This window comes from Salmo salar, chromosome 07 (assembly GCF_965601325.2).
Source record: "Salmo salar chromosome 07, fSalSal1, whole genome shotgun sequence".
NCBI classification, from domain to species: domain Eukaryota; kingdom Metazoa; phylum Chordata; class Actinopteri; order Salmoniformes; family Salmonidae; genus Salmo; species Salmo salar.
In genome coordinates, this window is record NC_138297.1 from 40,554,201 (window position 1) to 40,568,154 (window position 13,954).

General features: G+C 42.1%; 1 protein-coding gene across 1 annotated transcript; it reads left to right on the top strand.

The window, feature by feature from the left end:
• The first annotated feature begins 5,807 nt into the window (after positions 1–5,807).
• Positions 5,808–13,342, top strand: LOC106609090 (solute carrier organic anion transporter family member 1C1-like). Its single transcript, XM_082977213.1, has 7 exons — positions 5,808–5,945; positions 6,380–6,514; positions 7,933–8,076; positions 8,546–8,661; positions 9,370–9,561; positions 12,307–12,491; positions 13,159–13,342. Exons 1-7 carry the CDS (start codon positions 5,861–5,863, stop codon positions 13,340–13,342), a joined length of 1,041 nt encoding a protein of 346 aa, XP_082833339.1. The 5' UTR covers positions 5,808–5,860.
• Positions 13,343–13,954: the final 612 nt, after the last annotated feature.

The window sequence follows — 13,954 nt, forward strand, 5'->3', positions numbered from 1 at the left end:
GTTCTCCTTTGGAGCAGGCTGCTAAGGAGCGTAAAAAAAGCAGGCATCTGTGTGAACTGGAGACAACTCACCAATGGGACCTGTGGTAATTTAACTTTTTTTTTTTATTCTTAAGCTTCCTAAAATATGTATTGGAAAATCAACTGAGACATTGATTACATTTTTTTTATTTGTATGTATTTGTATTTGTGTATTTAAAAAACAATCATTCATCCAACATGGTGTACTGGTGCTGGGGAAATTCATTAAGATCCAAGGACAATAAGGGAGAAATACTAAATACTAAATAACTTTAATTTTTTCAGTTGTCGGGTGCCCAACAGGGATGGTGTACATGGAGTGTCAAGGCCAGTTGGATGACTACTGTTGTGGAGGGTAACTGAATTCTGCTACCTTGCTCCTTATAATACTGTCTTGGTCGGTGTGTTGAGGGTATACTGTACGGTAAGTGCAGAACAATGGCTTAATGTTTCCTTAGTATAATAGGTTTTTCAGCTAGTGCACATCGGTCATAAGGCCTTTTCTATATTGCATATACTCTGTTCCGGTGCAGGAAGTTGACCATTGTATGTAGCATATTGTTGATTGTATGTATTCCATAGATTTCACATAGGAAATCTTCTAATGATCAACACAGCACTTTTAGCACTTTTTAATCTAAAAGACTGCATCTCCAATTTTAAAATGATTTTCTTATTTTATTGAAATGTTTATTTTAGTTATACGAGTTCTGTATGTTCGCCAATCGTTTCATGAACTGTAACCACATTGATTTTGCTGATTTATTTTAAATAAAGTACTGAAGCTTCTACATTGAATAACCATTTACTTAACACAATCAGTTGACTTTCATTGATTCATTTGCACTAGCATAAGTATTTATTAAGATTCATCTGATATATTAACATCAGTATTGATTAGCTGAATTCAACGAAAGTTGCTAATTCAGTGCTAATCCTGTCAGAGATGTATAGGAACACTATTACCTACCAATCAGGATCAGTTTCTATGGCAATTCTATGGCTGCCAGGGGTTCTTAACCTTTCCTCTCCGGGGCCTACTGAGACACCCGTCAAATCTGGAGACCCCCTGTAAGAATAATACATATATTTTCTGAGATAACATTTTAAAGAGGAAACCCCACTGAAATGAAATGGCTCAATGTCACTAACACTAACCCTTTTGTCTTCATATTAAACAAGAATAATATACTTACATTTAAAACAACTAACAGTGCTCTTCCATAAAATGTTTCCTTCTTGTTGCTGATGTTTTTCTATTCATGTTGGCATGTTGTTTACAGTTTTTTTTTTACAATCGCAAGGACCCATTCCTCAATACTTAGGTCACTTTTTCAAAACTCTTCACACAGTGAACACAACAGCAGTCTATGTGGGCTAAACTGTGGATCATTTTTCATTGCTTTGGCACAAAATGCATTCAATGACTACATCTTTCAAATTTCATGAACTCTTTTCTCACTCAGACACAACCACCACCAAAACTCTAAGTACCTACATGCCAATTTGCACATGTTTACATACTCTTTTCAAAACTGTTAAACTTAAGTTCAAAACCTAACAACACAAAATTGAATAAGACAGAAATCTGCTACATTTCTACAGTAATACCGTATTGAAATATATTCCAAATCTAAAATATGAAATACTATCAAAACAATTAGACCAGCCACGGCTGATTCCCATTGTAGCTGAACACCTACCCAGGTGTTAGTCTTTCAATTTCAGTACCATCTATACAAAAGGGGACATGTTAGGAATAATGCTGTACTGTAATGTAAACATGGACCCAGCCAGAGAGAAGTGGCTGATAGAGGAAGAAGAGTGGCTGGGAGTGGGAGAGGAGTACACATCCATGGTGGAAGAAGACAGAGGAAGATCAAGAGCTGTAGTCTCAGATGAGATTAGGGCTACTATAATGGATCATGTAATAAATCATGGTCTATCAATGAGAGAGGCTGGTCTGAGTGTGCAATCCAAATCTGTAACGCTCAACAGTGGCATCTATTGTTAGACATTTCCGGCAAAACAACAGGTAAGATGTGCATTCTGCAAGGGCATCTGACTGAACTGCACATTACAGAAGTAAATTGAGCAAAGCCTCCAAACCCACTTGTGTGTAATTGTTTTTGTATTTCTACTAGGTAGGATTTTCACTGCTGTGCAGGAAACTGCAATCGTTGATATGGTCATCAGAAACAATGGCATAAAACTCACAGAGATTCAGGACAGAGTGTTGGCAGACAACATTACATTTGGAAATATTCACAATGTAAGCATAACAACTATTTCTAGAGTCCTGAAACAACATCAAGTCAGGATGAAGCAGTTGTACACTGTCCCCTTTGAGAGGAACTCTGAACGAGTCAAGCAACTCAGGAACCAATATGTCCAGGTAAGATTACTATAAAATACAGAACTTGTTTTGAACAAAACCAAACAGGGCAGGGACACACAATGGCATGTTTTTAGGTATAATGTAAACTGCCATAATAGCCTAACTCTTATGTCGCCTTGTGGATTTATTTTAGAGAGTCATGGAGATTGAAGCCAGGCAAACACCCCACATATTCATCTTTGTGGATGAGGCTGGTTTCAACTTGGCTAAAACACAGAAAAACACAGCGAGGAAGGAATGTGATTGGGAAAAGAGCTACATTGAATGTCCCGGGCCAGAGGGGTGCCAACATCACAATGTGTGCAGCAATATCCTCTGATGGATTGCTGTTACACAAACCGCTAATTGGGCCATACAACACCGAGCGTCTCACTTCATTCCTGGATGACCTCTATGGAAGGGTTGTGCCAGGTGAGGAAAGGGTTGCAGTGAGGCGAAATCGTTTGTAATTGTATGGGACAATGTGGCATTTCACCACTCCCGTGTAGTCACAGAGTGGTTTGCAGCCCATCCCAGGATGGTGTCACTTTTCCTCATGGAGGTGGAAGGTTTATGACCACCATCCACATGATCAAATGTCCCTCCTGGACGCAATGAATGCTGGATGCCTGGACATATCTGCAGAAGATTGCCAAGGATGGACCAGGCATGTCAAAAGATTCTTTCCTAGATGTATTGCCCAAGATGACATGTGATGTGGATGAGAACCTGTGGCCAAATGCAGAAGACAGGGTTGACTGTCATTGCTACTGTATCTGTATCGGTAGATGGTGTATATACAAATACTTGTATTTTGGAATCAGTCAATGCCAAAAAATGACATAAAACATATTGAAGCATATTGCATCATGTCTGATTCATTCCTGTAACATATACTGCATTGAATTCTAAACAGTAGAGAGGTGTCATTCTTGTTCTGTTAAGACATTTTCCATGCTTTTCTATAGACCTGTCAGAACTCTGTAGGCCCACTAGGTGTTCCAGCTCCCCTGGTTGAGAACCATTGTTCCACAGCCTCCTGTCCCATCCTCAGTTGAGGGAGAGCGACATTCTTTGAAACTCTATATCAAAGACCTGGAAGACTTTGAATTGGCATGGCTACACCCTGCCTTAGAAAAACATTCATGAGTTTCATGAGGGAGGAAAAAGGACCTTAATCACTGCAAGTCTGTAGAAGATTGATACTTTAACTCTGCATAACAGGCTTGTAAAATACGTTGTTTTTAGTAGTAGGACTCAAGGAGAGGATTCACAGTGTATCATGGAGTCTCTCATATGATATTCTCTCCATGAGTACAGCGTGTGTGTGTGTGTGTGTGTGTGTGTGTGTGTGTGTGTGTGTGTGTGTGTGTGTGTGTGTGTGTGTGTGTGTGTGTGTGTGTGTGTGTGTGTGTGTGTGTGTGTGTGTGTGTGTGTGTGTGTGTAAATGTGTGAGTGTGTTTGTGTGTGTGTGTGTGTGTAATTGTGTTTTGCATCTGTGCCATAGTGTTCCGTGAACCTTGTGGACTCTCTTCTCCAGGATACCTATGGATGGGTCCTACCTCTCTCATGGACACGTTTTTTAGGGGAAGACCTGCATGTTGACATGATCAAAGAGTTCGCGAGTGGTGGCCTGCGGTTACTGATTACTGTAGAATGGATGTTATCGTTTCAGCCAATCAACATCCAGGATCCAAACTACCTGTGTTATAATACCTCTTTGAGATAAAGGTTTGATCTTAGACCAAAGTCCAGTCAGTGAAATCCTCTGCCGCTCTAACACATCTCTCCATCTCCTCGTGCTGCTGCACTGGTAAAAACTGGCATTTTTTATTTTCGTTTATCAATATATTGTATTTCACAACATTCCTTGTGTTAGTGTGTTGCCCACAGTATGTTGACTGATTTGTTTGATCATTTGTATAATGACTACAGCAACAGGAGGATAAAAATATTATTTGATGCTTAATCTACATAGCTGCAATGACATTTGTTGTACCTAAGACAATTAGGTTCTCCAGGTTTTGATAATCGCAGTAGTCAAACTCAGATCTTGCCATCTGTCTATAGGTCCGCTGGTTCCTTCTACATTTACCTGTGTCAACTGCGGAGGTCATCATGAGTGTTGAAACTAAGGCACCGCGGGAGCTTTGCTGCTCCAAACTGAAGGTTGGTGTTATAACTCACAATATCATCACCCTGAATCTCTGTGACGGTAACTAGTTGGTAGTCATTTCATCATCAGGGCATTCAGGTTAGTAAGGACGTATGCCTCCTAGTAGATGATGATGAGAAACAGTAAAATTAGATGCACTTGGAAACAAACATTTGGAACTTAATAGTGGTCCACACAGAACTTGCAAGGAGAACATTCTGGTGTCTCTTTTGAAAAATACGTATCCTGGAAAGAGAAAAATAAAGGTTAAATAAGATGAAATAAGCCTGATTGAAGTATTGGCCAGACAGGCAGAAGCTAGGGAATTAGTGGCATTATCTTGTGGAAGCCTTTATGTTCCACATAGGAATGAAGACGACTGAGTAAGTTAAGTATTGAAAGGCCGTCTGGCTTTTATATTTGCTGCTGTTGACTATGGCAAATGGGATTACAGTGATTGTGTAAACCTAGTCCATGGATAGCCTCTGACCCAGACCTTTACCGAGAGCTTTTAATTGTTTATTCTCTTTACAGTCCGTTCCAGTATTTTACAAAAAACCACCAATTGACTAATAAAAGAGCAAACAAACTCTTAACTACCTGTATATCTGAACTGAAGGAACTGGAGGGGAGGGATACCAAATAGGTAAATAGGTGAATAGGTAAATAGGTAAATAGGTAAATAGGTAGGAGAGGTGGAGAGAAGGGGGCAGATACAAGAGTACATTCTTTTGGTGTGTCATTCAACAGCCAGACCTGTAAAATGACAAAGCAGTTTTTCAACCTAAACATTTTGTTGAAACACGGTGTTTGCATTTATTCAGCCATACATACTGTACACACACATACCTTCACTTATAGATGCGTACACAAATGATTCCCTAGAACTGACTGTTATGATGGTCGATAACCTTTGTTTGTTATGACTCCATAACTCGGGCGACGTGAGCACATGGCTGGATGAAAATGGGTCAGAGTCTTGTTTTCTGTGTCTGGGTATTACTCGTTGTCTTGAACTACAGTAGATGTTCTGTCTTATTAACAGAACTGAATGTAGGACAGGGGAAGTGGTGTCAAACAAACCATACTCATGTTTTCATGACCCCTCTGGGTAGATTTAGGATATCAGTTTACCCTTCCCAAACCCCAAAATGAACCATAGTCTGGGCAACACAAATCTGGCCTCAGATCAACATCTAGACTCTAGGGACATTGCCTTCATCGAACTCTGCTTTGTGTTCATTTTCACAGCTGCTCCTGGTTTCCCTGTCCTTTGTGTACTTCGCCAAGACCTTTGTGGGAAGCTACATGAAGAGTTCTATCACTCAGATAGAGAGACGCTTTGACATCCCCAGCTCACTCATAGGAATCATCGATGGCAGCTTTGAGATGGGTAGGCCTAATTTCCTAAGTACTTAGTCCTAAAGCCTTGTTTGCCCAGGGCCCGAAATCAATAGATGATGTTTATTGTTCTTCAGGAGGACATCAAACCCTGGCCCCTAGCCCTATATACTTGTCCTGAACATCTGAAAGTGTGTAAGCAGTACAGTTATAGGGCTCCACCTAACCATACAATGTTATTTTTTTGTATTTTTATGTGTGGTCTTGCTGCACAAGCAACATTCCTCTGGGACAAATAAGGTTGAACGTTAAAGCCCTGTGATGGGCTATGTGGAATTTTCAACATTTTGCTCACAATCCTTTCAGATATACAATCCAAGAAGTATAGGGGTTGATCTTATTCTGAACAATAAAAGCCTTCTAACTTTAGTTCCATAAACATTACTCATTGGCTATGCCATGGTTGTCTGTTCTCTCTCCTACCAGGTAACCTGCTGGTGATAGCATTTGTGAGTTACTTTGGGGCGAAGCTCCACAGGCCCAGACTGATAGGGATTGTCTGTCTCATCTTGGCTGCTGGGGCCTTCCTCACCGCTCTGCCACACTTCTTCCAGGGACAGTAAGTCTACCTCTTATTTGGTTTAGACTCTAGACTATGTATATTTGTGCATAGTATATACATGTAAGTAAACATAAGGCGTGACAAAGATTTGAAAGAAAATCTTAACACTTCTTTAAGAAGTGGTACAAAAAACAACAAAGAAATGCTTGGGTATGAAGAATGGAAATGTGGCTTCTCAAAACCACCGTATCACTTTATAGAGGAAACATACATTTAATTTCTTTCCCATTCAGGTATGTATGAAACAACCCTGTCACATATACCTGAGGAAAACACTACAGAGAGTATTCTGCCTTGTCTGTCCAACACGAGTCATCTGGTCATAAATGATCAGGCTACAGCTGCGAGTAAAGCAGGTAACGAGTAAATCACCATCACAGCAGCATCAGAGTCAGGCTGCATCTGGGTACCTTGAACAATATATTATTCCTATGAATTTTTGTGTTGATACAGTATAACCGCCAAACCAGATGAGGCTAGTGGGAGAGGCTAGTGGGAGGGGCTATAGGAGGACGGGCTCAATGGAATACATGGAATGGAATAAATGGAGCGGTATCAAACATATGGAAACCACGTTTGACTCCGGTCCATTAATTACATTCCAGCCACTACAATGAGCCCACCACTGTATAATTCCTCCCACCAGCTTCCACTGCGCCAATCTCAGATAAATGGTGCGCCACAGGTTAAAAGCTTGCCACAGGGTCTCCCGAGTAGTGCAGTGGTTTTAGGCACTGCATCACAGTGCTTGAGGTATCACTACAGACCCAGGTTTGATTCCAGGCTGTGTCACAACTGGGAGTCCCATAAGGCGGTGCACAACTTGGCCCAGCATTGTTAGGGGAGGGTTTGGCCGGAGGGGCTTTACTTGTTTCATCGTGCTCTTGTGGTGGGCCGGGCGCCTGCAGGCTAACTTCGGTCGTAAGTTAAGCAGTGTTTCCTCCGACACAATGGTGCGGCTTGCTTCCGGGTTAAGCGGGCGGGTGTTAAGAAGCGCGATTTGGCATGTCAAGTTTCGGAGGATGCATGACTCGACCTTCGCCTCTCCCGAGCCCGTTTGGGAGTTTCAGCGATGAGACAAGATCTCAATTGGATATCCCAAAAAAGGGGATAAAATAAAAAATAGTTTGCCACAAGGTATTTTTTTATAGAGCAGCACTGTGTATTCAAGACCATTTTACCCTTAAGTTGATCCTATCCTAGTTTTATAAGCCATTTTATTTCAGAATCCTGGTTCTAGGAACCCAAAATGGTGTACTTTTTTGTTTTTCTCCTAGCCCTAACACACCTGATTGATGAGTGGATTAGTGGAAACAAGTGTCTTATTGCTAGGGCAAAAACCAAAATGTGCACCCCTTTCGGTCCCCAGGATCAGGATTAAGAAACCATGTTCTAAACAGAAATTGTGTTCCCACAGTGTGTGAGGAGGCAGGCTCGTCCATGTGGATCTATGTATTCCTGGGTAACATGCTGTGTGGGATTGGTGAGACGCCTGTCATGCCTTTAGGAGTGTCCTACCTGGATGACTACGCCAGAAAGGAGAACACTGCCATCTACCTTGGTTAGTAAAAAACACTTTCAGGTGTACCATATCAACACTGGATAGTAAACCTATTTTTATACTACATTGCTCCCGGTTGAAGTTTCACCTAGATGTAGGTCTAGGAACAACTTCCCCTCCTCAATCCTAAGCTTAGTGGGGGAAATGAAAACTGACCCAAGATCAGCATCTTGGGCCAACTTCACCCAACACCTACCACATTCAAATTTTAGCTGTTACTTGATTTGTATCAAACTGTATTTTAGTCTGGCAAATCATGTAAACCTTGGTTAGAAACAACCTCTTCAGGCCTTCCATATCAAAATCTGCCATCCTACAAATACCAGTAGCTGATTTAGATGTATCAGCTACAGCAAACCACATGACAAACGAATCTGGCCAAACTACTGGACTGACTTCAGTTAAATCTATTGTCTTTTCTGTTGCTTGAACTGTATCTGAACAACTCTCTCTGTCTCCTCTGCCTCAGCGTGTTTACAGACTGTTGGCAACCTGAGGCCCGTATTTGGCTTCCTGTTTGGATCCTTCTGTGCCAAGATCTATGTGGACATTGGCTCTGTGGATTTAGGTCACAGACCCCTGAATTAACAAATCCTACATTGTCTATTTTATGTAAGCTGGGTTGTATTTATATGTGAACATCAATATTGTATTTATGGCGGAATATGTGTTACTAATAATCATGTTGCATTTGCTTCATTTTATTAGTTACTAATTTGTTAATCATTCTATTTGGGTTGAATCTGAAGTTAATTAACTTCTATGATGTTGCTAAATCATGTGAGGGTAGTTGTTTGTGTATGTGTCACGTTCTGACCATAGAAAGCTTTTATTTTCTATGGTAGAGTAGGTCAGGGTGTGACAGGGGGTTTTGTCTACTTTATTTATTTCTATGTTGGTTCTAGTTTCTTTTTTCTATGTTGGGGTTCTAGTTTCTGTATTTCTATGTTTTTTGGGGGGGATGATCTCCAATTAGAGGCAGCTGGTTATCGTTGTCTCTAATTGGGGATCATATTTAAGTTGTTGGTTTTCACACTAGGTCTTGTGGGAGATTATTTTGAGTAAGTGTATGTTGCACCGCTTCGTCACGTTTTGTTTATGAGTTTATGAGTTTATTTGTATGTCTTGCATAGTTTCACAGTTAAAATAAAATGTGGAACGATACACACGCTGCGCCTTGGTCCCATTCTTCAGACAGCCGTGACAGTATGGTTGGTTGCAGACTGTTTTGCTACTGAATATTACAGTATGTATTTTTGAATTCTTTCTGAATTGTGTTATTTATTGTTATTTCCAGATTTTGGGCCGTCTTTGAAAAGGCTGTTCAGCAACAAAGTCTACCTGCTGATCATCCTGATGTCCCTGGTGGCAGTCAACAGCTTCATAGGGATGATCACCTTCAAACCCAAGTTCATGGAGCAAGTCTACGGTCATTCTCCCTCCAAGGCAATCTTCTTTATAGGTAGGCCACAGTACAGGAGGCACGTAAACACGCACACACACACAGGCACACGCATTGACATACACACAGACACTTTTTCTCTCCTTCATTCAGATGAAAGCCGAAACAATGTTGTCATTGAAAGAACATGTGCTTGAGACAAACAGAGATAATCATGACTAAAAGTCAGTTGTGTGTGTGTGTGTGTGGGCGGCAACTTTAAACTGAAAGAGCACTCTGAACTGTTATTAGATTACTCACCACCACTTGTCAATGAGTATCTAGCTCATACTGTACATGACTGTCATGCAACACTTTTCCCACACAACTTACACTCAGCAGTAACATTAGTGTTTTTACAATACTCTGCTATGCATTAGTTTTACACGTGCTAGACATTATAAATCACTAACACATTTATCAATCTATGCTTCCTAACTAAATATACTGCTCAAAAAAATAAAGGGAACACTTAAACAACACATCCTAGATCTGAATGAAAGAAATAATCTTATTAAATACTTTTTTCTTTACATAGTTGAATGTGCTGACAACAAAATCACAAAAAATAATCAATGGAAATCCAATTTATCAACCCATGGAGGTCTGGATTTGGAGTCACACTCAAAATTAAAGTGGAAAACCACACTACAGGCTGATCCAACTTTGATGTAATGTCCTTAAAACAAGTCAAAATGAGGCTCAGTAGTGTGTGTGGCCTCCACGTGCCTGTATGACCTCCCTACAACACCTGGGCATGCTCCTGATGAGGTGGCGGATGGTCTCCTGAGGGATCTCCTCCCAGACCTGGGCTAAAGCATCCGCCAACTCCTGGACAGTCTGTGGTGCAACGTGGCATTGGTGGATCGAGCGAGACATGATGTCCCAGATGTGCTCAATTGGATTCAGGTCTGGGGAACGGGCGGGCCAGTCCATAGCATCAATGCCTTCATCTTGCAGGAACTGCTGACACACTCCAGCCACATGAGGTCTAGCATTGTCTTGCATTAGGAGGAACCCAGGGCCAACCGCACCAGCATATGGTCTCACAAGGGGTCTGAGGATCTCATCTCGGTACCTAATGGCAGTCAGGCTACCTCTGGCGAGCACATGGAGGGCTGTGCGGCCCCCCAAAGAAATGCCACCCCACACCATGACTGACCCACCGCCAAACCGGTCATGCTGGAGGATGTTGCAGGCAGCAGAACGTTCTCCACGGCGTCTCCAGACTCTGTCACGTGCTCAGTGTGAACCTGCTTTCATTTGTGAAGAGCACAGGGCGCCAGTGGCGAATTTGCCAATCTTGGTGTTCTCTGGCAAATGCCAAACGTGTTGGGCTGTAAGCACAACCCCCACCTGTGGATGTCGGGCCCTCATACCACCCTCATGGAGTCTGTTTCTGACCGTTTGAGCAGACACATGCACATTTGTGGCCTGCTGGAGGTCATTTTGCAGGGCTCTGGCAGTGCTCCTCCTGCTCCTCCTTGCACAAAGGCGGAGGTAGCGGTCCTGCTGCTGGGTTGTTGCCCTCCTACGGCCTCCTCCACATCTCCTGATGTACTGGCCTGTCTCCTGGTAGCCCCTCCATGCTCTGGACACTACGCTGACAGACACAGCAAACCTTCTTGCCACAGCTCGCATTGATGTGCCATCCTGGATGAGCTGCACTACCTGAGCCACTTGTGTGGGTTGTAGACTCCGTCTCATGCTACCACTAGAGTGAAAGCACCGCCAGCATTGAAAAGTGACCAAAACATCAGCCAGGAAGCATAGGAACTGAGAAGTGGTCTGTGGTCTCCACCTGCAGAACCACTCCTTTATTTGGGGTGTCTTGCTAATTGCCTATAATTTCCACCTGTTGTCTATTCCATTTGCACAACAGCATGTGAAAAATTGTCAGTCAGTGTTGCTTCCTAAGTGGACAGTTTGATTTCACAGAAGTGTGATTGACTTGGAGTTACATTGTGTAAGTGTTCCCTTTATTTTTTTGAGCAGTGTATATATACATGGGACACGACAAGACGAAGGACAAAGACGTCTGACTGCTACGCCATCTTGGATCTCATGACTAAAGGTCTAAATGTGTTCTGAGTTACTCTCAACTCCTATCTTGTTTATTAACATATACATCTCTCTTTTATAACACAAGACTCTCTTTAGGAGCACTATGTGTTTCCATAGGGATAACATATGTGTAGAACTCCAATAAACACTTCTGAATGTTATATACCAGGGGTACTCAAGTACTATTTGAGAAGGTCCAGTCACACACATTTCCTAGGTGGCAAAGGACCAGATTGATAATGTAATTTATCGGCGTAGTAACAAACCCATGCGACCCCAAACTGTTCACACCCCTCTTGTTGGCGGAGAGAATGTTAGTTTTAAAGCTAATTTCCCTTAATTCTACACATTTTGCATGGTCCAGAGATTTGTTTTGCTGTTTTAAAGCTAATTTCATGCAATGATATGCATTGTTCCATGTCTTATGTGTGTTTATATGATATATGACCCCCACGGGGTCAAAGCCTGACTGAGTAGAAAACATTTAATAAATATTTATTTTTTGGAGTGGACCTGCGGTCCGTATTGACCCCGTTCTGGGTCCGGATCCGGTCCGCCCGTTGACTCGGGAGGTTATATACTATACCACACAATCGGGTATGTTAATACTGGGCTGGAGCAAAAACCTGCACCCCCTGTGGGTCGAATGAATAACCAACATTGATTAATTTAAAGTCACTGTTTCTGCTTCTGTTTTTTCATCTTCTCCTTCCTCTGTTCCACAGGAGTTCCAGAACTGCACATGTATGGGGTTGCCGAAGTGGGGGCTGGTGGCTCCACCAACCAACATGTCAGCCATCTTGGGCCAGTGCCCCAGGAAGAGTGACTGTGACAGGATGTTTAAGTTCTACATGGCTGTCTCTGTCCTGGGGGCCTGCGGGGTCACATCTGGATACATCGTCCTACTCAGGTAAGACAAGACAATAGGATGGATGGAACTGCCCACCTGGGATTGGAATCACTTTTGTATTGATTTGTTTGCAACCTTTGTTTACCCTCAATGTGTTGCTTTTGTTTTGTTTCAGATCGATACACCCCAATTTAAAATCACTGGCTCTTGGAATGCAAACATTGATAGTCAGAACTCTGGGTAAGTAAGAGAAGTTTGGAAGGTAAGTAAGAGAAGTTTGGAAGGTAAGTAAGAGAAGTTTGGAAGGTAAGTAAGAGAAGTTTGGAAGGTAAGTAAGAGAAGTTTGGAAGGTAAGTAAGAGAAGTTTGGAAGGTAAGTAAGAGAAGTTTGTTCATACCTTCCACAAACTTCCACAATCTTAGAACCTTGTGGAACATTCTCAAAATGTTACAATTTCCTTCAATTTTTATGGTTGAACTTGAGGAAGTAAAACACTTCAGTAACTTGTGTGTGTTTGCAGGTGGAATCCCTCCCCTATCTACTTTGGAGCTTTAATTGACAGGACGTGTCTGAAGTTGGGTTTTAAAGCGATGTGGGGGTCAAGGAGCATCAGGTACAGGTACATTCAACTGATAAATGGATGGATGGACTTTAAAATAACCTCTGTCCCTTCTCTCCCCTATATAAAAACGTTCCTGGGTCTGATCTATGGTCTATATGGCCTGAGCTACCTGCTGTGGGGGGTGCTGTACCGGCAGCTGACCAAGCGGCAGAAGAAGTTGGCACTGCGAAGCCAGGCCAAGGCTACAGCACTAGAGGCCAACGGGAACAACAATCACAATGGACATGCCATGGTCAGCATCTTTAAGAACAAAGATGATCTGGACAGGGACGGAGAGAGCACTATCTGAGATACCGAAAAGATGTTTCCAAACCAATGGTTTCTGATCCTGTTTTATGCCATGCACATGATCCACCCAAAGTGTTTTGGGGTATTTGGTGACCCACTTGTCAAATTAACAAGTAGATTTTTTGCCACAACTCGGTACGGTCTTAAGCCAAGATCCAGTGCATTGGTAGGAATTGGTCGCTATTTGGGAAACACTGATTTTGCTGCTGGACTTCTTTGACCACAGCCCTGATGCATTTACCATCCTCTTAATGTTATTAATGCAGTATTCAAAATATGATCCCAATGAAGTATTTCTCCATATGAGTTCATTGAAAGTAGTTTGCCAATCACAACCCCTATTACGTGTTTCCTTCTCCCCCTTTCCTATCTGAAGGATCCGTGTACATACTATAAACCAAAAACCTCTTACAACTGCTTTCAAAACTCGACTTCTGTCCTATTTCGATTGCTCTCTTGTTACATACACCTGCCCCCTTAGCCCACTCAGACACTCTTGACACCCATTCCAAATGGGAACTACAAATGTGGCTCATGCCGACATTGCAATACCACTATAAAAACATCCTTCTTCAGACACCCACATACAGGTCGAACAATCCCTGTTAGGGGT